This window comes from Diabrotica virgifera, chromosome 9 (genome assembly GCF_917563875.1).
Source record: "Diabrotica virgifera virgifera chromosome 9, PGI_DIABVI_V3a".
In the NCBI taxonomy this organism is placed as follows: domain Eukaryota; kingdom Metazoa; phylum Arthropoda; class Insecta; order Coleoptera; family Chrysomelidae; genus Diabrotica; species Diabrotica virgifera.
Window position 1 is genome coordinate 221,858,235 of NC_065451.1, and position 26,877 is coordinate 221,885,111.

A 26,877-nucleotide genomic window follows, 5' to 3' on the forward strand; every position below is an offset into this window, starting at 1 on the left:
TGAACTTCTATCGATTATGTGACTTCTGACGAGCGACGAATGGGGGGCGGTAGTGGCGGTGGTGCACGAGCGCTCGACCGCCTCCGACACGAATCCGAACCGCCACCTACAACGGTAATCGCTTGAAAACATTGATGCCAGATTTACGATTATTTCTTTAAAACTGCGATTTTATTGTAACTTTCTACCTTGTTACTAATAGATATACACACACCCAAACTTATATGGAATCATCTAATATTTCTTATTATTTCGCACGAATTTAAAAAAGAATGTGTGTGTACTTTGTACGCACGTAAGAAGTTATACTTCTATTATATGATTATATGATTATAAACGAAATTAATATACTTTTTATATATATTTTATTTAAATATTAAATTAATTTATACTTACTACTTCTCAAACATTTTTATTAAAACAGTGCCAAAAATTAAAATAATAAAAAAATAAAACACACACAAACACATTAAAAATGCCACAAATGATTTCTGAACATTAATTGTCGGAAAATTTTTTAACTAAATACGTATTTTCTGAAAATAAAATTATATAATAAATATACTTACAATCATAAAATGTATAAAAAAAAATAAAAAAAATAAAAGTTTCTATTGGGATTCGAACCAACTTACCACGCGGCTGGTATTTGCGTTGTATTGGGATTCACTCGCATTAAAACTTCGCCACAGAGACAGCTTGTCATTATGTGCGAGGATCGTCTAACTAAACAGATTAACCTTTTGAGATTTTTAACTTATGTAAATCAAATTATTTTGATTTTGAATTGAAATGATTTAGAATTGAAAAAATACAACAAAGCATAGAGTAAGAAAACAATATATTAGGTGAATATTGATAGAAATTTTGATGGTAATCAAATTATGTAAATAAAAGTATTACATACTACTTATGTATTTTGGTAGGTTCAAGGTAGGTATCGGAGCCCGTATAACGACTAATAAATTTCGCAATCACTTGCGTCGTGCAAAGTGGCTATGTTCAAATATCATAACAAAATTTGCTCAACTATTTATAAAACACTTACCAGTGAAAGATTCTTTAGCTTTGAATAAGCGAGATCTGCGGAACTCATATACTAGTCACAGTTTGATGAGCTTTCACATTGGCATGCAACAATCATCTCTTTTATGTAAATAAGTCCAAAAATATAATATGAAAACTATTGAAAAAGGCAGTATAACCATTAGCTAACTTTTTGTTTGTTGTTTCTCTTCCTACAAATTTTAAAACGCAACAAGCATACATTATAACCAAACCACAGTCCCACATCTGCCATATTGGATAATATTTGTCATGTCATTTGAACATCCAATCAGAACAAAGTTATAATGCGCATGCGCCCGGTCGCTAGGTTTTACCATATAAAATGTCACCGTCATTTTGCCCGTAAAGAAGTATAACTTCAAAAACAAACAAACACACGAAGTCAAACAATATTTATTGAGGTGCTTGCTGCACTCTCTGATTGGACTAGGATATGGTTCGGCTGTATTTTCGTTTTGCAGCGAAATTGAAAATGGTTATTCATTTTGATTTACATTTACTCTGATTGGAGTACGAAGGGAGTTCTCGTTGGAACTTTACCGCGCTGAGCAGATGGGACTTGAATTGTAAATTGTAGAATTCCCTCATCTTCCTTAGTCTCAGCATCCGTATGGCTTGCAAATTGTAGAAGCCTCGGAGGTGTAACCAGAGAAGGTTCCCATTGTTTTCATTCTGGTGGGGTGTAGAATAGCATTATGTTGTTTTATATGCCATTAGAGTGAAAACTTAGTCTTTTTGCTAGCAGTTGCCGCTAGGGCATCTATGCCATTTCGTTCGTTGCAATCTGGGACTGCACGCTGGGGTTTGTTTTGGTTGGATCAGAGAGAGCAGCATATGTGCCTCCTGATGAAAGACTAATAAGTTTCGAAACCGGTAGAGGTGCTTGCTGCACTCTTGATTGGTCTAGGATATGGTTCGGCTGTATTTTTCGTTTTGCAGCGAAATTGAAAATGGTTACTCATTTTAAATATATTATACTCCAACTGATAATACGGGGTAAAATAGAGAGCAAACGCGAACCGGGAAGAAGAACACACTCTTGGCTTCAAAACTTGCACCAATGGTTCGGACCAACATCGATCGAGTTATTCAGAATCGCCGCAAACAAAATTAAAATTGCTATGATGATAGCCAACGTCCGCAACGGACAAGAGGCACATGAAGAATAAAAAAGTCATATTGTTTATTTTCATAACAATGAGTTTGTTTCGGTGTTCAAAAATGCTATTGTTGGCTTTATTTTGAAGTCGTATGTTACGATATCTTGACGTTTCAAGTGTTTGTGTATTAAAAAGTGTAACAATATCGTCTGTAGAGAGTTAACAACAAAGTAAAACAATAAAACTCTTTATAGATATACGTATGCATGCGAAGACTTACCTTTTTGGTTTCCTTAGGTACTTCTTTCATATTTATTGTTACTATTTTTTCGATATTTTAAAAACCACTGTCAAAATGACACTTATCTACTCAGTGTACAGTTGAGTCCGCGAGTCTTTACCCGTGCGTCATCATTTAAAGCATACGAAATAAGTCGGAAAACTATTTCATGCAACAACAACTGAAAGAAAGTATCTACTGTTCCGATTACGGGTTTTATTATAAAATTTGACGTTATCAAATATATAGAATGTCAAATGTAAGTTTTGCTTCAAAATTTTTGTGCAGAATTACAGCTACATTTGAAGTAGCTTAATAAATTATTTTATTATTATTGATTAATAAATAAATTAACAATTTATAAAAAAAATCAATAACATATTTTATTTTTGTTATTTTATTCACTTTGATGGAAATCTAAACACAGTCATTTCTTTACTGTGTGAATGACCTTAGCTTTGTATGTTTTAAATATTAATTGCCAAAATATAATTATTTACCTTAAAATTTCAAAGCCCAATATAAAATTAGTTGTGAAAACAACTGTTTGTGTAATATAAAGAAACTTCAGAACGCAAAAATTCGACAAAAACCGCAAAAAATTCAACTGACTGACAGTCACAAAATTAAGGCGGGTTGACATTACTAGTGAATGACGAACGTGGCTCACGCTTACGTATTTTGCCCGTGCTATTGTTAGATATTCTATTATCTATTTTTAAACTCGAGCAGTACATTTGTATTTATGCAATGAATAGATACAAATGTACTACTCGAGTTTGAAAATAGATAATAGAATATCTAACAATAGCACGGGCAAAATACGTAAGCGTGAGCCACGTTCGTTATTCACTAGTAATGTCAATCCGCCTTTAAACAAAGCAGAAACGTCAAACAAATTGTGCTTAAAATATGAAAACATACCGAATCGTCTTTTTTTGTACCTATCTCTTTTCAATGCACTGAGTCTAGATCGTTCATAAAAATAACATGTGTTTTTACTTAATAACAAACGTCAGCTCGTTTGTCATGAGTTTCATGCGTGGAAGAGAATGATGCTAGATAAAAGTATGTGTTTTATCTCGCCAGATATTAATGACGCACTGCCCACATAACAATGATGTTCGCATCATGTTCTAAGCATATCCTACCAACATTCGTGGAAGTATATCCTTTTTAGTATATGCGTAGTACAAGCATAGCATGTACCATAAAAAACATTCTAAATTTCATGTTCTTTGCATGTGCCTCAAAGAATATTCTTGCACCGAATATACTGAGCACATTCGGGTACGTAGTATCTCGGAATGTTCGTAAAAGTTTATTCTTAGAATATACCTTAATCGAATATTCTTAGTATATGCGTAAGTATATGCAAAAGTATATGCTTAACACATACTTGTATATACTTTTAAAATATCTTAAAAAGAATATACTGTATGTACCTATAGGAAGAAGAATAATGTTAGCCTATAGATTATCAACTTCGCGTTAAGAATAATTAATAAAATTTATGTATTTTGGTAGGTACTAGTGAACTATCTAATTCATTTTTTTTAACCGTTTTAATTGTATGGTAAAGAGTTTAAAACTTAATTCTATTGAAGAAAAATGAGAAATTCTCGTTTCGTTTTCAGTTGAAATGAATATATACCATTTTGATTTGAGTTTATACCATAAGTATTTTTACCTATAATTTTCGGGAATCCGGAAACGGCTATTCATTGTCATTCTGACCTGACCCTTGCATTGCATTTTATACCTGCACAAGGGAAGGGGGTAGGTAACAAAAGAGCAAAATATGAAAAGTTTCCAGTTTCCAGTACAGTTATGCATTTATGTCTACGCTGTTAGGTAGGACCAAGTATTTCTAGCTACAAGGACTAAAACATTTTTAAGAACATAAAAAGCAGTTTGAAAATAATAAATTGATATTGGTACTTCAATATTTCCTAAATACCTAGTAAGTAAAAGTATGTATAATGTATATAGATACCTATAAATTTTAGTAATTTACATACATATTATATATTTATATTTGGCTATTATATAATTATATAAGCAGCATTTTTATTTTGATGTGCACATAATAACTAAATATATTACTTATATTTTATATATAGGCTACTTACCCATATAATATTTATTATACATAGGTACCTATATAACTAACTAAAGTTTATATATTTTATACTTACTTTTTACGTAATATTGTAGAATGTAATAACTACATTTTCATATGCAATTAGAATATGTAAATATAATATATTAGTAGAACCAAAGAATACTTAGTATTCTTTGGTAGAACCTATAGGATGAGATTGGGTGATGTTGAAAACATACTTCTGAGAAATACAGCACATCCTTGGAATATTCTTCCCATATACTAAAAATATGTGCGATAGTACATTCTAAGTATATACATAGAAGGTATATAGCACTTCCTTGGAATATTCTTCCCATATACTAAAAATATGTGCGATAGTACATTCTAAGTATATAACTAGAAGGTATATAGCACTTCCTTGGAATATTCTTCCCATATACTAAAAATATGTGCGATAGTACATTCTAAGTATATAAATAGAACGTTTATAGCACCTCCTTAGAATCTTCTAAAAAGTATGTTCTTGGTATATACTGAAAAGAAGTGCGGTAGTACATTCTAAGTATATACATAGAACGTTTAAGTACTGTAATGTAGTATATACTCAGTATATGCTCTGCACATTCGCAATGGTAATTACGCATATTCTAAGTATATACTTTTTCTGAAAAGTATGTTCTATGAATCTACTAAGAACATGAAATTGTTATGTGGGTGGTAAAGACTCGCGGACTCAACTGTAGGCACTGTAGGTATGATTTTAGAATGAAACTGCCATGCGACATTGTTAGGTATAATTAAAGCTTTCTTGATCTCATACACAAAAATTGGGAAGTATTGGTACTTAACACGTAGACTGCCACGAGAAGAAAGTTTGCATCTCATACACTGAACTTAGATCTACTGATGAAGACTTTTTTAGATCTACTCCGAAGATTTTTCTAAGTACCTACCTGTCTTTCTAAGATCTCTACTTTCTTCCTGCTAGTTCATAATCCACGTTTAGCTGGCATACATCACTGTGAGTCTGATTACTATCGCGTAGGCTCACATTTTAGCTGTTCTTGACACATTTTCTGCTTTCAGTATATGAAGTCAGTGGCCCTATCGCTCTGCTTCTCTTCATTAATCATTTGTCTATCTCTTTTCCTTACCAAACACAGAAAAATGTACTGGCTGCTTGGTAGCCAGTAGCAATTAAAAAAATGTACTGCTACAAAAGAAGAATGGTAGACTTGCAAAGACAAAGAGAATTCATAAGAGATAACGCACAGGCAATTGTTCTTAAGTATCAGAGGATTACATTGAATCGTAAAAGGAGATGAGGCTCTAATCTATCTTACTCGATTACTAAAGATGGGGAGATATACGAGTATCCAAACCATTTGCAGCAGTATTAGGTACTATGTTACAAAGATTTCAAAACAAATTACTGAGAAGCATTGTAAATGCTCCATATAGTACATCAAAACGCTGGACGGAAGGGCCGCCCGAGAACTTTATCGTACCGATCTATTATCGTTATCGTACTAGATACTGGCATTCTATAAAAATAACAAAGTTACTCGTTATTTTGATATTTTAGAAACACCTTGTATACTTGAAAATATTTTATGGTTCTACGCATCATTAATTCCTGCATTTGAGAAAATGTTCGGGGACACACTATAGATTATTGCATAAATCAATAGAATATTAGTCATACTTTCATTTCAAATTAGTTCATTTTTCTGAGAAATTAATAGTTTACAATATTTGCATTTTACTGCATGGATTGTAATGAAATTTTGGGAGTAGCCCAAAGCCCAATCTCCTAATTCAAAGTCTATCCTATATACTATATACTATGGCGCTTTTACCATGGGGGCGGTTCCCACCACTTCTCGGGGATAGAACATTTTTATTTTCGAAATGCATGGAGCAAAAGAAAGAATTTTAAGAAAATTTAAAAATGCGCTCTATAATTTGATCTTATTTTTTTCACCCGTCCAACTTTTTGAAAGTAGAAATAACACTATATTAAGAGGTATTGCAAAAGAAAAACAATGCATTTAAATTCTGGTGAATGAGGGGTAAAATGTATGTACTTCTCATTTTTCCTTAAAGTACATTAGTCATATCTTTTTTTGCACCATATCTCGCTTAGTTTGAATGTAACCGACATTTAACTGTGCTCGTTTTAAAGGTCTTTTCAAACACTACAAAAGCATGAGCACTTGCATGCACCAAAAAACAATCTCTTTTTACCTACCATATCTCTTTTTGTATTATAAATAGAAAATTTACGAAGGAACGAATCTCTTTTTTATTTATAATCTTAAAAAATTTTTATATAGTGTTTTTAGTTTGATGCATAGTTTTTAAGGTATTCACAAAAAACCGTCCGAAAACGTGTCATTTTTGAATGAAAATGGCCAATTTTCAACTACGCATAACTCAAAAAGTATTGAGTTCTCAAAAAAAAGTATAGATCAGTTTTTGCTTAAAAATAGGTTCTCTAGCCACTTCCATGCTTATTTTGACCAACAAATTTTCCACCCCCTTGAAGAGATGGGAATTGCCGCAAGATAAAAGCGCCATAGTATATAGGGTAGATTTTGTTTCTTCAGCTATTTTCTACTTACAGTGAAAATATCAAGTACATCGATGTAGTAGGATGAAATTCGGAGCCAAATACCCTCATTGACTGCCCTATAATAATGCTCTGCTATGATCACGTGAGAGGGGACACACACAAAATTTAAATTTTCTGTAACTTTTCGAGTTTTTGAGTTACAGCAACGAGTTTTATGTCATTGGAAAGGTAATTTTACATTCTTTCAAAATATGTAAAAATATACAGGGCGTATCTAATAAATTAAGATTTTTTTTTCATTTCCGGTTCAACCGGAAGCCATATTGTGGGTAAAATTTATTGTGCTAATAGATAATAAAGTACTATATATGTCTGCCAAATTTCAAATTTTAGTTTCTATTAAAGAGGAAGTTACGGGCACTCGAATATTTTTTTATAAAAAATTCATAACTCCCCTCCTGTGAGGAGTTAAGAAATCTGACTAATGTTATTCAATTTACCGATAGGATATCAAAAATATATCAAAAAATAAACAAATTCCTTGGAGTCATTTTTGAGAAAATCTAGTTCAAACTTATGTCAAATTTTGACCCCTTAAATATAGGCAACCCATAACTTTTTCTGAAAAACGATAATATTCTTGTTATAGCCCCATCTTTAGGCTATATAAATGTTTTTTCAAATTAAATTTATCTTAAACAAGTTTTTAGATTGGTAGGGAAATGTATCGGGTGGGCGGTCGGCCATGCTGGCCGCCATTTTGGATTTGGAAATGTCAAATTCCGTATTTCTATTTACCTGTCGATGAGCTAACTTTAAGTTAAATTTCATTCGTTTCGGTCAAAATTTGCAAAATGGGCCCCAAATAACCCCCCTATTTCGGCCCCCCTTTGAGAGGTTTTTTTCAAAAGCTTAGTTTCTCGACAAAATTCTCTTAAACTTACTCATACCGAATTTCATCGAAATCGGTCCAGTAGTTTTTGCTGGGCGGTGGCGACATACGTACGTACATACTTCCGACATGTTTTTTTTATTTGCTCTTTAGACTCAGGGGACTCAAATCGTGGAAAAAAAGTGAAATCTGAAAAAAATTTTTTCCACGATCCTATAACTTTATCTATTATACTCATACTGCGTATGTAGTACGATAAAGTAAAAACAGCGATATCTAGGGATGGAGACTGTGGACCAAACTATAATCAAAGGGCCTAGCCGGGTAAGATGATGAAAACTGTCCCCAACTCCCCAACTCGATTCGAATTCCATATAGGTCACCGTTTAGCATAGGTATATAGTGAAATTCACTTTCTGAAATTTTTAGCCCCCTAGGTGGTCATGTGACCCACCTAGAGCCTAATTAGTTGTTCTGAAGCTATTTCCTTGTGGCATCTTTATGATTAATTATTTATATGGGAAATAAGCCACAATTAAATTGAAAAAAATAATTTTATTAACGTTTCGACGCCCAAATGGGGTGCCGTTGTCAAAATCCAAAATATTACTAAAATAAACAAAAGTGTTGTTGCTAAGCAAAAAAATTCTTCTAATAATTTATTTAATCTCACTCATTTATATTGGCAATTAAGACATATATTATACATTTTAAAGTAGAAGACTTTAAAATGATATTGCTAATATTTATGAGTTGCGTTCCTGGGACGACTTACTGAAAGATAGTTCATTCGATTACATGAAATCAACCCCAACTCAAGAATATCCGTCATAAAAAATTATAGCATGTGATCTGTCTTTAAAAAGACAACCAAATGCAACGACAGTAAAATTCTCGCGTTAGAGACTTCATAGTAAATCACAAGGGAAAACCAGGAAAAACCCTGTGATACTATCCCGACATCGTAAGTATTTGGTCTTACATTAATTTACTCTCAAAAAATAATACCAAATTCTGACTTGTAACATGTTTAAATTATAAATAATATTAATAATACTAGATATATAAGTAATACTAAAATATAAAATATGTACTAGCTCGATATTATATTGACTTACTAATCTTGGTATTTTCTTTCTATTGACTTCCTCTTTCAGTATGGGTAACCACATCCTACTGCATTCTACCGAGGAATTTGCGACACAATTGGTTTCATTTAGCATAATTAGAGCCGCTTCTTTGATTTTTCTCTTTTTACTATCTGATTCTTTCAGGACTATACTTGAATCTCTCCACTGAACTCTATGTTCATTATCCCATGCGTGTTGACATATTTGAGATCTCTCAAATTCTCTATTTTTAATATAAGATTGATGTTCACTTATTCTAACGTTTAATGGTCTTGATGTCTCACCTAAATAAAATTGTTCGCATTCACAAGGTATTTTATAAATGCAATTCTTTGTTCTTTCTTGATCATTGTTAGGTTTAGTTTTAGATAGAATAGATCTCAATGTGTTTGTTGTTTTGAATGTTGTTGAAATGTTGAATTTATTTCCTATTGTTTTAAGTTTCTCGGATAGTCCTTTTATATATGGTATTGATATTTTCCTCGTATTATTTCTGGTGAATGTTCCCGTTCTAAGTTGTTCTGTTCCATTCGATCCAATCTTGACAATTCCTTATTTATAAACTATAAAGGATAATCATTTTTTAATAAAACAGATGTTAACAATTGTTTTTCTGCTAAAAAGGAATTTTCGTTAGAACAAGTAATTTTGGCTCTATCATATAAGGATTTAATGATTCCCTTTTTAACGTTGATGTTGTGATTTGACTTGTAATTGAGATATCTGTTGGTGTGTGTTGGTTTTCTATACACTTTAGTCTCATATCCAATATCCTTCTTTGAGATCAAAACATCGAGGAAAGGTAGGCTGTTATTGTATTCCTTTTCCATTGTAAATTTTATTGTCTCTTCTTGATCGTTTATAATATTCAGGAACGTATCCAACAATTCTGATCTATGAGGCCATATTGAAAACACATCATCTACATATCTCCACCATACTGTGGGTTTTAAATTTTGTTTAGAAATAATATTAGTTTCGAAATCCTCCATAAATATATTAGCCAATAATGGAGATAAAGAAGAGCCCATTGCTAAACCAAAATTTGTTTATAGAATTCATTGTTTAGTTGAAAATAGGTATTATTGGGCGTCGAAACGTTAATAAAATTATTTTTTTCAATTTAATTGTGGCTTATTTCCCATATAAATAATTAATCAGCCTAATTAGTGTTTCTAGGTTTTTATTTTTTATCTCAGCCGCATCGAGAACTAGCGAAAAACTTTAAATAAAAAAGTTGTAATCTTTAAAAAGTTCTGTCCAAAATTTGTTTTTTAATTTTTATTATTAAATTTAAATTTTAGAACGATTTTAAAATTTTAAATGAGTATAAAAAAATAACTAAGACATTAGTTTTCACGAAAAAAATATATAACTTGTATTTTTGCATAATGTTTCACCCTGAATTTTTTCAAATTTTTAAAATTGGTGAAACGCACCTTTAAAAATAAAAAACCGCATTTTTTCGGTTTTTTTTTTCGTGTTTTGATACAATTTTATACATGTTTTTCAAAAAAGGTAACATAGTCACTAGAATAGGTAAAAAACTGAAAAATAATTGGGGTTTGCTTAATAAAAATTTTTTGTAATGCCATCCATTTTCAAGATGCAGGGCGTTGAAGAAAGCAAAATTTTACACATTTTTTACGATTTTGCCGAAACTACTGGCAACATTGTAATAAAATTTGGCGAATTTTAAGAGGTAGTTGTTGTGCATTTTTTGACATACAATTAAGAATTTTATATTTATCATTGGCGCGCATAGGGGTAATGGTCTGAACTTTTTTAAGAAAAAAGATAGTACGCCACTGACATATTTCAAATTAGCAATCGATTTTGAATTCCTCGTTCAATTTGTGACAAAAAATATATCTTCCTATTTTTGAAGTTATACTTCTTTAGGCACGAGGGTGATTTTTTACATTCCCTGGCGCATGCGCACACCGACGCAGTATGTTGTTAGTTGCTAAACCATCCAATTTATGTATAATGTATGTATGAGCGCAACTAAGGTTTGAAAATAATATATTAGTGTTTTTAGTAAATATATTTATTATAATTTTTGTTTCTTTGGATTTGTCTTCCTTGGGAATAAGATAATAAGTATTTTAAACATTTTTATATATAATACTTCACTTGATCTATTTGTCAGCGTCGTTTGTAATTACGTCCCAGAAGCCGTAAAAATAAAACCCTGATGGGTTATTGGTAGAGCATTCGACTACATAACGCGAAGGTCCCGGGTTCAAATCCTGACACGGACGATTGTTATCCTTTTTTTTTAATTTTTGGTGTTATTTTAATAAAAACATTTTGAAAGTGGTAATATCAAAATTAGTTTATTAATTAAATAAAATACAAATAAACTTTTAAGTATATTTATTTCGTTGAAATCTATAATAGAAATATAACTTCTTACGTGCGTACAAAGTACACACACATTCTTTTTCATACGACGCGTTATTTTTATTCAAAAAATAAACATCTTAACCCTTACAAAGTATTCGAACTTCTAGTAGTTTCTACATCTACATAAACTCGTACATCCATTATAAAAACTAATTCGAAGACTTTGGAAGAGTTAAGATATTTTATTTTTTGTAGCAAAACGGCGCGTCATATGAAAAAATGAGAAGATAGTTTTTTTATCGCAAATTGAACGAGGAATTCAAAAATGATTGTTAATTTGAAATATGTCAGTGGCGTTATATCTTTTTTTCTTTGAAAAGTTCAGACCATTACCCCTATGCGCGCCAATGATGAATATCAAATCCTTAATTGTATGTCAAAACATGCACAATAACTACCTCTTAAAACCCGCCAAGTTGTATTACAATGTTACCAGTAGTTTCGGCCAAATCGTAAAAAATGTGTAAAATTTTGTTTTCTTCAACGCCCTGTATCTTGAAAATGGATGGCGTTACAAAAAATTTTTATTAAAGCAAACCCCAATTATTTTTCAGTTTTTTACCTATTCTAGTGACGGTGTTACCTTTTTTGAAAAATATGTACTTATAAAATTGTATCAAAAAACAAAAAAAAAACCGAAAAAATGCGGTTTTTTATTTTTAAAGGTACCAATCTAAAAATTTAAAAAAAAATTAAGGTGAAACATTATGCAAAAACACACGTTATATATTTTTTTCGTGAAAACGAATATCTTAGTTATTTTTTATACTCATTTAAAATTTTAAAATCGTTCTAAAATTGAAATTTCCCGCCAAAACTTAAAAAAAAATTCACACAGAACTTTTTAAAGCTTACCACTTTTTTATTTAAAGTTTTTCGCTAATTCTCGACGTGGCTGAGATAAAAAATAAAAACGTAAACACCCTAATTAATCTCTAGGTGGGTCACATGACCACCTAGGGGGCTAAAAATTTCAGAAATTGAGTTTCACTATATATGCTAAACGGTGACCTATATGGAATTCGAATCGAGTTGGGGGCATTTTTCATCATCTTAACCGGCTAGGCCCATTGGCTAAAAGCCTCATACAGAGACTTCACCAACACTTAAACATCCAGCTCATCGATAACACAAACCATAGAAAAAGACTCAAGAATCCTGTTGAGTTTGTGATGTGAGCAATTTTAAAAGCAGAGAATTGTGCAGCTTCATGTATTTATTAGTCCGTTAGTACCTAAGAAACACTACTGACTGAGTTCTTCGTTTGTACCCCTTTAGTAATGTAAGTTAGAACAGAACTATACATTGAACAGATGTTGTGATCAGATTATAGTAATAATAACCAACCCCTGCAGGTGTGTTAATTTAAATAAAAAAAATGTATCCACCACAACTTTTTATAATTAGAATACAATTACATCAGACATAAATAACAATTTATACAGAATTAATATATACTAAAATTATTTATACATACACTATAGATTAGAATTACCTATGAAGGGTCAGTGAGAAGAACAATGAATGTCTATCTGGAAACATTTTCGGTAAAATAAAAAACAAAGTTACATATTCATTGTTTCTTCCCCTTGCATCCAATCTTCTGACTGACTGTTTTTAAGGCAATTCTCATCGTTATTTCCTCTCGGCCATTCACAGGTTGATAGTACTCTTTCTAAGCTAACAGATTGTGCAAGAATCTCAAAATTACCACAAATTGACATTCATCGTTTTTCCCTCTGACCCATCATATATAAAATATAAGTTATCTATATCTGCTTATAGATTTTATCAAAATATTAACTATGTTTGCATTGGTTCAGAGTCATCCTCTCTTTTCCGTTTCAATATCCCAGAAGTATCGAAATCCATTTCAGTTTTAATTGGAGGTGCTATCTGCACATTTTGTGTAATCTCTATTTTTGGTTTAAGTAATGTCTTTTGCAATTGGGGTTGTGTTGTAATAACTTTTGTAATTGGTTTTGGTATCGTAACAGTCTGTTTCGAGATTGTGGGTGTGGTTCTCTTTAAAAAGTTTATATTCGCTTTTGGAGTCATTTTTATGGCCGGACTACCAGCCATACTAAAGTTTCCTTTGCCTTTCTTGGAGCTCTTGAGGGTGTAATTGCAAGATGACAGGCAGTATCTGTCAGGGGGTAGTCTCAGGCCACAGTGGCGTTTGACTTGAGGTAAATGTGAATAATTCTTAACATGGGCTAGTTCCATCAATACTTCTCGTGGAGGAGGTGTCGTGAAAGTAGATTCACAGGTTAGTTGCAGCGCTAGACGGACATCATCCACTCCCAAAAATTTCTGTTTTGAATTATTGGAATACATTCTAGCCTCTTCGAGTATGGATGTTGCATACCTAAAAATAAAGAATATTTTTAGTAATCGATAAATGGTGATTTAATAGTACACTCGGGTACAAAAAAATCGGTCTACTGAAAATTTGGCCATTTGTCATGTCTCGAATTTCCTAAACCAGTTGTACGATTTAAATGATTTTTTTACCATGTTATAGCCTTATTCATTAACAATATCGCTGTAATAATATTGTTGCTAGACAAGTAAACTGTCATTGTATACCGGGTGTACGAATCAAACTGTGTTTTTTTCTCAAAGTTCGTATCATCCTGTGGACTATTCTAGCGTTTATAAAATACTGAAATTAAAAACCCACTATAGCCTCAGGTTTTCTTAACATTCTGTTTTTAGATTCATTCGCTTATGTTGGATATTAAAAAAGTTAGGTACTTTAACAACTAACCACGTTCTTCATCAGTACAGGGTGTTTCTAAATAAGTGCGACAAACTTTAAAGGGGAATTTTACATGAGAAAATAATGACAGTGCTTTATAATCATATGTTCACAAATGCTTCGTTTCCGAGATACGGGATGTTAAATGTTTTTACAAACTGACGATTTATTTATTGCTTTAAAACCAGTTAAAATATGCAAATCAAATTTGGTGGGTTTTAAGACGTAGTTATTGCACATTTTTTGACATAAAATTAAAAATTTTATATTCACCATTGGCGTACATATGGGTAATATGATCGGTCAGAATACCCGTTTGCGCGCTAATGGTGAACATTAAATTCTTAATTTTTTGTTAAAGAATGTGCAATAACTACGTCTTAAAAACCACCAAAGGGCCTAGCCGGATAAGATGGTGAAAAGTGGCCCCAACTCGATTCGAATTCCATATAGGTCACCGTTTAGCATAATATATAGTGAAACTAACTTTCTGAAATTTTTAGCCCCCTAGGTGGTCATGTGATCCACCTAGAGCCTAATTAGGGTTTTTATGTTTTTATTTTTTATCTCAGCCGCATCGAGAACTAGCGAAAAACTTTAAATAAAAAAGTTGTAAGCTTTAAAAAGATCTGTCCGAAAAATTTTTTTTTTAATTTTTGGCGGGAAATTTAAATTTTAGAACGATTTTAAAATTTTAAATGAGTATAAAAAAATAACTAAGACATTCGTTTTCAGGAAAAAAATATATAACGTGTATTTTTGCATAACGTTTCACCCTGAATTTTTTCAAATTTTTAAAATTGGTGAAACGCACCTTTAAAAATAAAAAACCGCATTTTTTCGGTTTTTTTTTTTCGTTTTTTGATACAATTTTATACATATTTTTCAAAAAAGGTAACACCGTTACTGGAGTAGGTAAAAAACTGAAAAATAATTGGGGTTTGCTTAATAAAAATTTTTTGTAACGCCATCCATTTTCAAGATACAGGGCGTTGAAGAAAACAAAATTTTACACATTTTTTACGATTTTGCCGAAACTACTGGCAACATTGTAATAAAACTTGGCGGGTTTTAAGAGGTAGTTATTGTGCATGTTTTGACATACAATTAAGGATTTGATATTCATCATTGGCGCGCATAGGGGTAATGGTCTGAACTTTTCAAAGAAAAAAAGATAGTACGCCACTGACATATTTCAAATTAACAATCATTTTTGAATTGCTCGTTCAATTTGCGATAAAAAACTATCTTCTCATTTTTTCATATGAGGCGCCGTTTTGCTGCAAAAAATAAAATATCTTAACGCTTCCAAAGTATTCAAATTAGTTTTTATAATGGATGTACGAGTTTATGTAGGATGTAGAAACTACTAATAGTAGTATTTTATTTCATAGAAGCTCGAATACTTTGTAAGGGTTAAGATGTTTTATTTCTTGAATAAAAATGGCGCGTCGTATGAAAAAATAATAAGATAGATTTTTTGTCACAAATTGAACGAGGAATTCAAAAACGATTGTTAATTTGAAATATGTCAGTGACATACTATCTTTTTTCTTTAAAAAGTTCAGACCATTACCCCTATTGGCGCCAATGATACAGATAAAATTCTTAGTTGTATGTCAAAAAATGCACAACAACTACCTCTTAAAACTCGCCAAATTTTATTACAATGTTACCAGTAGTTTCGGCAAAATCGTAAAAAATGTGTAAAATTTTGTTTTCTTCAACGCCCTGTATCTTGAAAATGGATGGCATTACAAAAAATTTTTATTAAGCAAACCCCAATTATTTTTCAGTTTTTTACCTATTCTGGTGACGGTATTACCTTTTTTGAAAAATATGTATAAAATTGTATCAAAAAACGAAAAAAAAAACCGAAAAAATGCGATTTTTTATTTTTAAAAGTGTGTTTCACCAATTTTAAAAATTTGAAAAAATTCAGTTATTTTCTTCGTTATATTTTTATAATCATTTAAAATTTTAAAATCGTTCTTAAATTTAAATTTCCCGCCAAAAATAAAAAAAAAAAAAAATTCGTACAGAACTTTTTAAAGCTTACAACTTTTTTATTGCACGTTTTTCGCTAGTTCACGATGCGACTGAGATAAAAAATAAAAACCTAAAAACCCTAATTAGGCTCTAGGTGGGTCACATGACCACCTAGGGGGCTAAAAATTTCAGAAAGTTAGTTTCACTATACAGTCGAACCCGCTTATTGGAATAGCCTTCGTGCCAAGCAAAAGTATTCCTATAACAGAGATATTCTAATAACCGATCATATGTGCCTAGTAGAAACGTTTTGGGACCTCAAATTTCTATTCCTTAAACCGGGATATTCCTTTAACCGGTATTCTAATAAGCGGGTTCGACTGTATATGCTAAACGTTGACCTATATGGAATTCGAATCGACTTGGGGGCACTTTTCATCATCTTACCCGGCTAGGCCCTTTGATTTGCATATCTCAACTGGTTTTAAAGCAATAAATAAATCGTCAGTTTGCAAAAAAAAATTGAACATCCCGTATCCCGGAAACGAAGCGTTTGCAAACATATGATTATAAAGCAAACTGTCATTATTTTCATGTGTAAAATTACCTCTTAAAGTTTGCCGCACTTATTTCGAAACACCCTCCTACTGATGACGAACATGGCCAGTTGTTAAAGTACCTAACTTTTTTATTATCCAACAGAAGCGAATGAATCTAAAAACAGAATGTTAAGAAAACCTGAGGCTGTAGTTGGTTTTAATTTCAGTTTTTTATAAACGCTAGAATAGTCCACAGGGTGATGCGAACTTTGAGAAAAAAACACAGTTTGTTTCGTACACCCGGTATACAATGACAGTTTACCTATCTAGCAACAATATTATTACAGCGATATTGTCAATGAATAAGGCTATAACATGATAAAAAATCACTTAAATCGGACAACAGGTTTAGGAAATTCGAGACATCAAAAATGACCAAATTTTCAGTGGATCGATTTTTTTGCACCCGAGTGTATATTGTACAAGTTGCTTGAATTTTTTTTATTTCTGGATTTAGGATTAGTCCATGCAGCCAAAAATTAAGTAAGTATTACGTCTAGCTTTTTTGTTTTTAATTTTTAGTGAAATCTATTTCAGCCTGACTGACCAATTTGTTATGATTACAACAAATATTTTTTCCACCTATCTCTACCAAAAGTATACTTTTCTGACCTATTGTAGGGAGCAAAGTCGTAGTTTTCCTCCCTAGGGAGTAAAAGTACTGGGAGGAAAAGTAAAAGTAAGCATCTATACACTTTAACGTTTATTTATAGAACACCTTATATTTTGTAGAATGGTAAAAAACAGTAAATTGTTATTTTGATTTAACAATGTTTACATTATTAATTTGACTTATACTTGACAGTTGACATTTATAATGTACCTACTTGTTACTTTTAGTTCTCTAATAAATTTTATCAGTTAGTTATATAAATAAATTATTTAAAAATGAAAAAATGACTTGTTATTTGAGGAAGGTGGAAAAATCATATGTATAACATGAGAGTAAAGTGCCTTTTCCTCCCTTGAATGATTACTGCCCTCCGCTACGCGTTGGGCAGTAAACTTCATTCTCGGGAGGAAAAGTAGCACTTTCCTCCCTTATATAGCTATACAAATAGCTATTTCAATGTAATTTTTTTGGAAGATTAAAGGGAGTATGGTTTGAAATCAACATTTCAAGCACATTTTTGTGAATTTTTTTCAAACTACCGTAGAATGATTTTATTTTTAAATTAAATAAGCATATTCATTGAAAGAGTATTAAAAAGAAGTAGTAAAAGATGGTTTTGCTTGTTTTCGACACAGAGAGATGCACAATCACTGGACAGCTGTTTCCACCATTTCAGGCTTCCTCAACAGCGCTAGCGTGCAGTCCTCTAAATCGAAAAACAGCTCAACCATCTATTTAAGGGGAATTTCAAAGATCATTGAAATGCCCATTGGGACGCGATCCAGTGACATCTCTTAAACAAATTGAAAAGTTTCAGATGCAGAATTCACCACTATAATAAAATTAAAATGGTAAATAGTTATTTAAATCTGAAACTTTTCGTGTTGAAAGTTCTTTCTGGTACATCCTTAATCTGCGACATTTACAATTTATAAGACCGCAGACGATGAATATAGAAAACAAAAAGGACTTCACTATATGCAATCACATTCCGTTTTCATTCGTCTAGGAAAAGGACAGAAGAGGAACTTCCTAGTACTCAAATCTGAGTAAAGATAGAAAAGTAAAATGGTTTTGCTTGTTTTTGACTCAGAGGGATGCACAAAGTATTAAAAAGATTTCAAAGCAAAATATTGAAAAACAGTGACACCTAAAAAAAAAGGATTTTGCAGTGGACATCAGAACTTGTCATTGGATCAGGTGAAACAAAAAATTCAAGAAGATTTTATTAGCTTATGAATTTCTCGAGGTAAAGCAGTAAAGTTGTTTTAGTTAATGATTTTTGAGTTATTGGTATCACTCACAAGTCAAAATAACGAAATTGCTTGTAAAAAATGGGTGAAAATCAACTTATTTATTATTGTTAAACAAAAAATAAGCATAAAACAAAAAATATCTAACAGCGTTACACTAAATATCTAGAGAAAACATATGCAAAAATTCAGGTGAATTGGATAAGTAGTTTTTGAGTTACAATGTCCACCATCTTTGAAAAAAAGCAGTCTTGGGAAAAACGGGTTTAAGCTTTTGACGACTTTTCTTTTCAATGCCATTTTTGTCTATCAAATCATAAAGTGGTGCACAGCGGAATATGTTTTAGAATAACGGAGTTATTTAGAAAAGAGAAGAGCAACAGTTGTTAAACGTTTTTCACTATGCCCAAACGTGCTGGCACAAAGCTGCTGCAAAGTGATTTTTATGAGTGGTGTGGTAGAAATGATATGGAACTTAATATTAATAAATGCTTTTTAATAACTTTTGCTAGATCCCATTCACCTATCTATTAGATGACTAAACTTGTTTCCATACAGTGCCAATCTACTAATTGGTTAATATTGACCATAATTTGGAGCATGCCGTTGTTCCTTGAATATTTGTGGATTTCGTGTCAATCTAGCAGGTACATTAAAGCACACAAGACTTATCAATTCTTCGGAGTTAATAACACCAGAGATAATAATTTTGTAATCCAACATGACTCTTCTGCGTTCAAGAGTTTGTAAATTTAATCTCATTAATATATTGTCATAAGTATAATTTCCAACTGTTAAACCCATCTTAAAAGCTGCAAAACGTAAAAATTTGTTTTGAACCTTTTCAATATTTAGGATTTGATATGCATAACTAGGTGACCAGACAATAAAACCAAATTCAATAATTGATCTCACGTTACTGCAATATAAGATTTTTATTGTGTGAATTGACGTGAATCTTTTGATGAACGTAATACAAAACCCAACATCTTAAATGCCTTCGAAACAGTATAGTCGATGTGAGAGTAAAATGTTAATTTACAATCAAATATTATACCTAAATCCTGAATGTTCACACGTGTGACAGGAGTATTATTAATAAAATATTGGTGGTATTATTTTGAATTGATGAATCAATATTTTATTAATAATACTCCTGTCACATGTGTGAACAAAATTTGGGATTTAGGTATAATATTTGATTGTAAATTAACATTTTACTCTCACATCGACCATACTGTTTCGAAGGTATTTAAGATGTTGGGTTTTGTATTACGTTCATCAAAAGATTTGTCAATTTATACAATAAAAATCTTATATTGCAGTAACGTGAGATTAATTATTGAATTTGGTTTTATTGTCTGGTCACCTAGTTATGCATATCAAATCCTAAATATTGAAAAGGTTCAAAACAAATTTTTACGTTTTGCAGCTTTTAAGATGGGTTTAACAGTTGGAAATTATACTTATGACAATATATTAATGAGATTAAATTTACAAACTCTTGAACGCAGAAGAGTCATGTTGGATATTTGTTATCTTCGCAAAATTATCTCTGGTGTTATTAACACCGAATAATTGATAAGTCTTGTGTGCTTTAATATACCTGCTAGATTGACGCGAAATCCACAAATATTCAAGGAACAACAGCATGCTACAAATTATGGTCAATATTCACCAATTAGTAGATTGACCCTGTATGGAAACAAGTTTAGTCATCTAATAGATCTGTTTGGTTCTTCAATTTCCTCTATTAAACAAGAACTCGAGCATCTTGAATTTTGAATTAAAAAAAATTAAATAGATTTAAGTGTTGTAATTTATTCAGTTGTGTTCATCATTTGAAAATAATTTATATTCTTTTTTATTTTTTAAGTTTGTGTTTTACAGTTGTAGTTTTAGGTGTATCTAATTTTTATATTTTCATTATTATGACGAAAGCTCTGCTTTATTGTATTTTGTATGTATTAGGTTTATCCCGTTAATAAATAAATAAATAAACAAAGAGAGTCGAAGGTAGTAGGAAATCTGAAATATTCAGAGAGTATTCTTAAAATCGAAGATTTAAATTTTCAAACTATACCACCCCCGTTAATCATAATAAGCACTTAAGGATTAGGACAAGGGTCACACTTTTGGAGTGTGATATGCAGATAACACTGTGATTACTCTGCTGAACAACTCTAACTACTACTAAACAAAACAAACAGTTTCTGTGAGAAATATGGACCAAAAATGAATATAAAGAACACTAATGATATGATAATAGCTGAGAAAACATAATGTACAAGCAAGCATACATTTGAGAAATATACTAATAGAAAAGATTGATAAATAAAAATACAGTAGAGTCTCGGTTATCCGCCCTTCGGTTATCCGCTGTTCCGTTTTATCTGCCGCACCATTTAAGCAAAATTTTTTTTTCAAATTTATATAACTTTGAAAATATTAAAGAATGAGTAAACATTTTTTAAGATGATATAAAATACGCTGAGCAACAAGAAGCCAGAGCTGTCGATATTATGATTATGATGCTACAAGATGGCGAGTATTGGCAGCAATTAACGAGATACATGGGCCAGGCAGATGAAAATCGCTAGTATTTTTCGTTCATCCTAAATCATTCTATCTACAATGTCCAATGTCAGTCAAAATTAAACTGATTCTCTTCTTCTTGTGCCACTCCTATCAGAGACTGGAAATCATCAAGGCCTATACTTGTGTTTCATTTAACGCTCCCTATTATCCGCCATTTTTGCTTATCCGCCCTTCCGTTGGCCCGTTTATGGCGGATAACCGAGACTCTACTGTATTTGGGAACCTGGATTTCAGAAAATAGTGATCAAACAATGGCAATAAGGGCCAGCCTTATTGCCAAAAACAATTCTCTGCAATACAAGTAATTGGACTTCGTAAGTCCTAGGTTTTCACCCAAAGTAATCGAAAGTAGAACTGGAAGACGATATTTGAATTTTACGTGTAACTTTGCGTGGATTGATATACGAATTTACTAATGTTGCGTCATTCTTACTAAACTTTGACATTTGTCACCTCATTTGTGATTCTACCCGGTATAATGGCAGAGGAGTTACATTGGCGGTCCTACGGACCAACGGAAAGATTGCCCAGGTCAAATATCTCAGCTTAGTACCATCCTTGGATTATCAGCTTTTATTTGACACCTCATTTGTCATTCTACCTGGTATAATGACGGATAAGTTATATTCGCGGTCGTACGGACCGACGGAAAGACAGCCTAGGTCAAATATCTCACCTTTAGTACCATCCTTGGATTATAAGCTTTCATTTGACACCTCATTTATCATTCAAGCTGGTATAACGATGGAGGAGTTATATTCGCGGTCGGAGGGACCGACGTACAGACCGCCTAAATTAAATATCTCACCTTTAGTACCATCCTTGGATTATCAGCTTTCATTTGACACCTCATTTGTCATTCTACCTGGTATAATGATGGAGGAGTTATATTCGCGGTCGGAGGGACCAACGCACAGACCGCCTAGGTCAAATATCTCACCTTTAGTACAATCCTAGGATTATCAGCTTTCATTTGACACCTCATTTGTCATTCTACCTGGTATAATGACGGAGAAGTTATATTCGCGGTCATACGGACCGACGCACAGACCGGTTAGGTCAAATATCTCACCTTTAGTACCATCCTTGGATTATAAGCTTTCATTTGACACCTCATTTGTCATTCTACCTGGTATAATGATGGAGGAGTTATATTCGCGGTCGTACAGACCAACGGACAGACGGCCAAGGTCAAATATCTCACCTTTAGTACCATCCTTGGATTATCAGCTTTCATTTGACACCTCATTTGTCATTCTAGCTGCTATATTGCCGGAGGAGTTGTGGTTACGGACAGACGGACGTGGATAATACAAAGATTTCACATTTTTTCAAAATGGGTGAAAACAAAAATCTTTAGATTATAACTGAGAATAAGAGCTCTGTAATGCTATATCTTTTCGATATCCAAGGGCTTGAGGTCATACAAACGTAACTACATTTTTAATATTTTTGGTATTTTTGTGTACAGACACATCAAACTACAACCTATTTAAGATTCCAATGAACATACTTCTGCCTGCTTTAGCTCTGATTTGCAAAATGCATATCTATGTATAACGTTCAACCCACAATACATGGAACTTGACACACTGCACTCTTGTATATTCCTTTTGATAGGATGCTCGTCATTTTTACTTGTCGAGAATGCTCAGCTTTTGCAATGACATGCTACTTGATCCATTCTGTCCAAGCATTAATATCTTCAAAAGGCAGCTTGAGAGTTTAATGATTTAAATATGTGATATTTTTCATCTTCTGTGATTTGATATACTGTGTTATTTTACAAATTTTATTGTTTAATTGTCTTTTATTCATTGATTTTTTGATGTTTTTTGTACATGATCTTTACTTTTACTTTTACTATTTTTTTTGTATTCTTTTGTAAATGGTTCTACCAGAGGCCATGGAAGCGGGGGAAGCGCCGCTTCCCTATTTATTCGTCAATATAAGAAAATATATTATTAATTAATATTTAATAATAAAATTTTCTGTCCCTTTTAAAATTGGTCAGGGTTCAATGACCACAGCCACTAGTCGCGCGAATTTTGGTATGCCATGGAAGCGCTCGTCGTATCGCCTTCCCGAAAGTGAGATGCTCCGACTGATACTGCTGCTAAGGGGTGCTTAGGTATTACATACATTCGCTTAAAGAATATTTCGATTTAAATTTTTTGCAGATATATTTTCTTTTACTGATCTTTTATTTGACATTTTACAGAAATCAAATGGTATTGCATTTTGTATAAGACAAATTGATGACTTTATTAATACGATAATTAAAAAAACGAGAGCAGTTTAAAAATATTTGGGATAAAACTGAACATATGGGGTTTGAACATGAAAGAAAAATAATGAAGATTGATAATTTCGGAGACAGAGAGACAGAGAAAACAGAGGAAACAAAGAGACCTTTTGATAATATTCTACAACAGGGGTTCTCAATCTGTGGTACATGTACCAGTGGTGGTACATTTCATTAGGTGCGGTGGTACACAAAACGCGAAACCACAGCCAAAATCCAGCATATTTGTAGTTAATTAAATTACCTACCTCCATAGATACTTCAGTTAGGTGGTACCAAAAATAATTATAAGCATTTTGGTGGTACATGGCTCAAAAACATTGAAAACCACTGTTCTACAACAAATGAATTCTAGCTTTCAAAATTTTAACGATTTAAAATTTGTAGAATTACATATAATCTTAATATTTCTAATTATAATTCATCAAAATTTCCCACAGAGGAATTTATGTCATTACGATTAAATAATGAAAATTTTTTGATATCCCAGCTTTGCATTCTCAGTTAAGTATCATTTATGAAACAACTGACATGAATGATAAAGAAATACCCAGAAATCTGGGATTTCTTTATAACTACTGGTTTAAACAAGTTGCTGTTTGAAGTGGTCAAGTTGTGTGAATTAGTACTACTAACTATCCCAGCCACAAGTGCATCAGTTGAAGGAAGTTTTGCAGTATTAAGATGCATTAAAAGTTTCAAATTAACAGTTTAAAAGAAATTCAACAAGTGAAGACAGACTTTGAAAGTTAGCCCTATTATCCATTAAAAAAGACTGCATTCAACAATTATCAGAAGTTGATAGGAGAATAGACCTCGAGTATAAATAAGTGTCATTTTAGTGAAAGTTGTGTGTTGTGGAAAATGTCTCGGAGTATATTTTTTTTAAAATATTATTCTTCTTTAGAAAACCAAGCCCGGCGCGAGGACTCAAGGCCCGAGCTAGCAATACAGATCAATGATAGGTCACTAGTCACTAGAAATAGCGGGAATAGAGTGCCTCACGCATTCACGCATCACGGATTTAGTGTGTGAGTCCTTGTACGCAGGATGTCTCACATAATTAAGTAATTTGCTGATAGAGAGCCCCTGCGCATCAAATTCAAAGATTTAAAAGATTCAAAAATTTATTGACTACGTTTACAAAAAAAAAATTTTTTGAATTGTAGCAAGTCAATTTGATATAAATATATAAAATACATGAGATAATGTGTACAGTCGGAAAAATGAAAGAACACCCATGAACGAACATACAAAACACGCTGCATTCTCCTGTCACCATATCACAAAGAAAACTGTCCAGTGCAAGTACATGTAACAATAATTATTACATGCCCTTGCGCTGGCCAACTTTCTGTGTGACAGAAGTTGATCAGAGTGTTATCAGGTGGAAAGTTGCTCGACCCTCGACCCTTAAGAAAATATTTTTATATCCTTATTGAATCGCTTCCCCTTTCGAAAAAGTCACCGCACGCCACTGGGTTCTACCATTGAAATAAATAAAAAAATAATACAGGGAAGATAAGGGGAGGGAGCAGTATAAAAAGAGGGAGAGTCTCGTGGTTGAAAAATATAAGGGACTGGTTTAAATGCAGTTTAAAGTCAGAGCAGCCAGCAGAAGTAGATAGAGTAAGGATAGAATAATAGTGATGATATCCAACATTCTATTGAGAGACTGCACTAAAAAAGATAAAGAGTCAAAGCTGTTTGGGGGCTCCGCCCAAAATGTTATTAATTTAAAACATTTACCTGTACACAAATTCTGTGAGCTGCACAATTGTTTTGGGTTCATAATCTGTTATCCCCATTTCTTTCATTATAGCCATGATTACTTGACCGTCTTTTGGAATGTGCTTGGACTGAACAGCTTTGGCTTTTTCTTTCTCAGCCATAATTTCAATATTTTTGAAAATAATGTACTGGTAAAATTTACTCTCACTCAACAAACAAAAAAACCAAAATAAATTTAGATTGACTTTGACGTTATGGCACTTGACACATGCCAATGTCAAAAATTTGACGTTTCTTCTTCTACTTCTGTGGACTCTTGTTAAATTTCTCTATTCCTTGAATTATTGTATTGTTGATTGCCTAATTTGAAGGAATAACTGGGAAACCTTAAAATTGCCCACATCGTCTCCAACTTCTATCTACAAAATTTCGTATCAGGAGAACAGAAATGCATAAAGATCGTCCAATTCCGGGGTCCTCTGCTACGTCAGTTGCACCTCTACATTTCATAATATACGCCCACAAAATGGTGGCTTGAATAAATTGTAAAGATCAACATTTTCAAGAATATTTAAAACTAGAAGTTTTTTATATAAAAATATTAGTATTTGATAGTAACTATCATATGATTTAAACTTAATAAATATATTTTAAATAGTTTATTTGTAATTAAATTTTGATTTGATTAAATTATAGATTCATTTTTGTATTTATAGTCGCCACCTGTCATTAAAGGCTCGAAGTTTTGCTTGAAGCGTTAATCGTTAATACAGCTTACTTGTCAATAAATTAATTTCAAGTTCTAGGTACTCAAATTTGATTCTCAATCGTCTATTTTATATATTTATATAAATTTATTATCAAATGATATTTATAACACATATATTTCATTTGTATTTTATGTAATTTACTATTTCGTCTGTCTTTGCATCATCTATATGAGAGAAGCTAAACTGACAAAGAAGGAAACTAACGGAGCCAGTAGAGTGGGGAAGATCTCTTCTTGCTGCGTTGCCAATCTTACAAAATATTTATAGTACCTATAAATTTTATCAGTATCAGAAATAGAAGTGATAAGAATCTAGTAGGTACATGTACAAAATAGTACTGCCTTTTTATATAATTTTTTAATAAAATAACCTGAGCAATACTTATCAACCTCTGGAATTAATTTGTTAACACAATTTAATTTGTAGGTAGGTGTCAGATGTAAGCAACGTATGCTTGGCAACAGTGTTAAATAAGACAAGTTATTGAATTATTTTAATATAATAGATTATAAATTGTTTAAAATATAGTTACTAAGTTATTATTATCATATAAAGAGTAATATTGTTATACTAATAGTAGTAATAGTTTGATTTAAAACACTCTTAGTTTTATATTTTCTTAAAAATAGAGTACCAGTTACCAAGAAGTCGGGCCACCATTATGTAGGCGTGTCTTAAGTAGATTGACTATCGCTAT

The 26,877-nt window shown here is 32.0% G+C and overlaps 1 protein-coding gene across 1 annotated transcript; it reads right to left on the bottom strand.

The window, feature by feature from the left end:
• Positions 1–12,944: 12,944 nt before the first annotated feature.
• Positions 12,945–25,666, bottom strand: LOC114339515 (transcription initiation factor TFIID subunit 9). Its single transcript, XM_050662904.1, has 2 exons — positions 25,429–25,666; positions 12,945–13,929 (listed from the first exon to the last, which is right to left on the bottom strand). Exons 1-2 carry the CDS (start codon positions 25,569–25,571, stop codon positions 13,365–13,367), a joined length of 708 nt encoding a protein of 235 aa, XP_050518861.1. The 5' UTR covers positions 25,572–25,666; the 3' UTR covers positions 12,945–13,364.
• Positions 25,667–26,877: the final 1,211 nt, after the last annotated feature.

Coding starts and splice junctions, on each gene's coding strand:
- LOC114339515 (XM_050662904.1), bottom strand. CDS start 25,571: ATGGCTGAGAAAGAAAAAGCCAAAGCTGTTCAGTCCAAGCACATTCCA. Junction 13,930..25,428: donor CTCACAGAATTTGTGTACAG/GTAAATGTTTTA, acceptor CTTTATTTTTAG/GTATGCAACATCCATACTCG.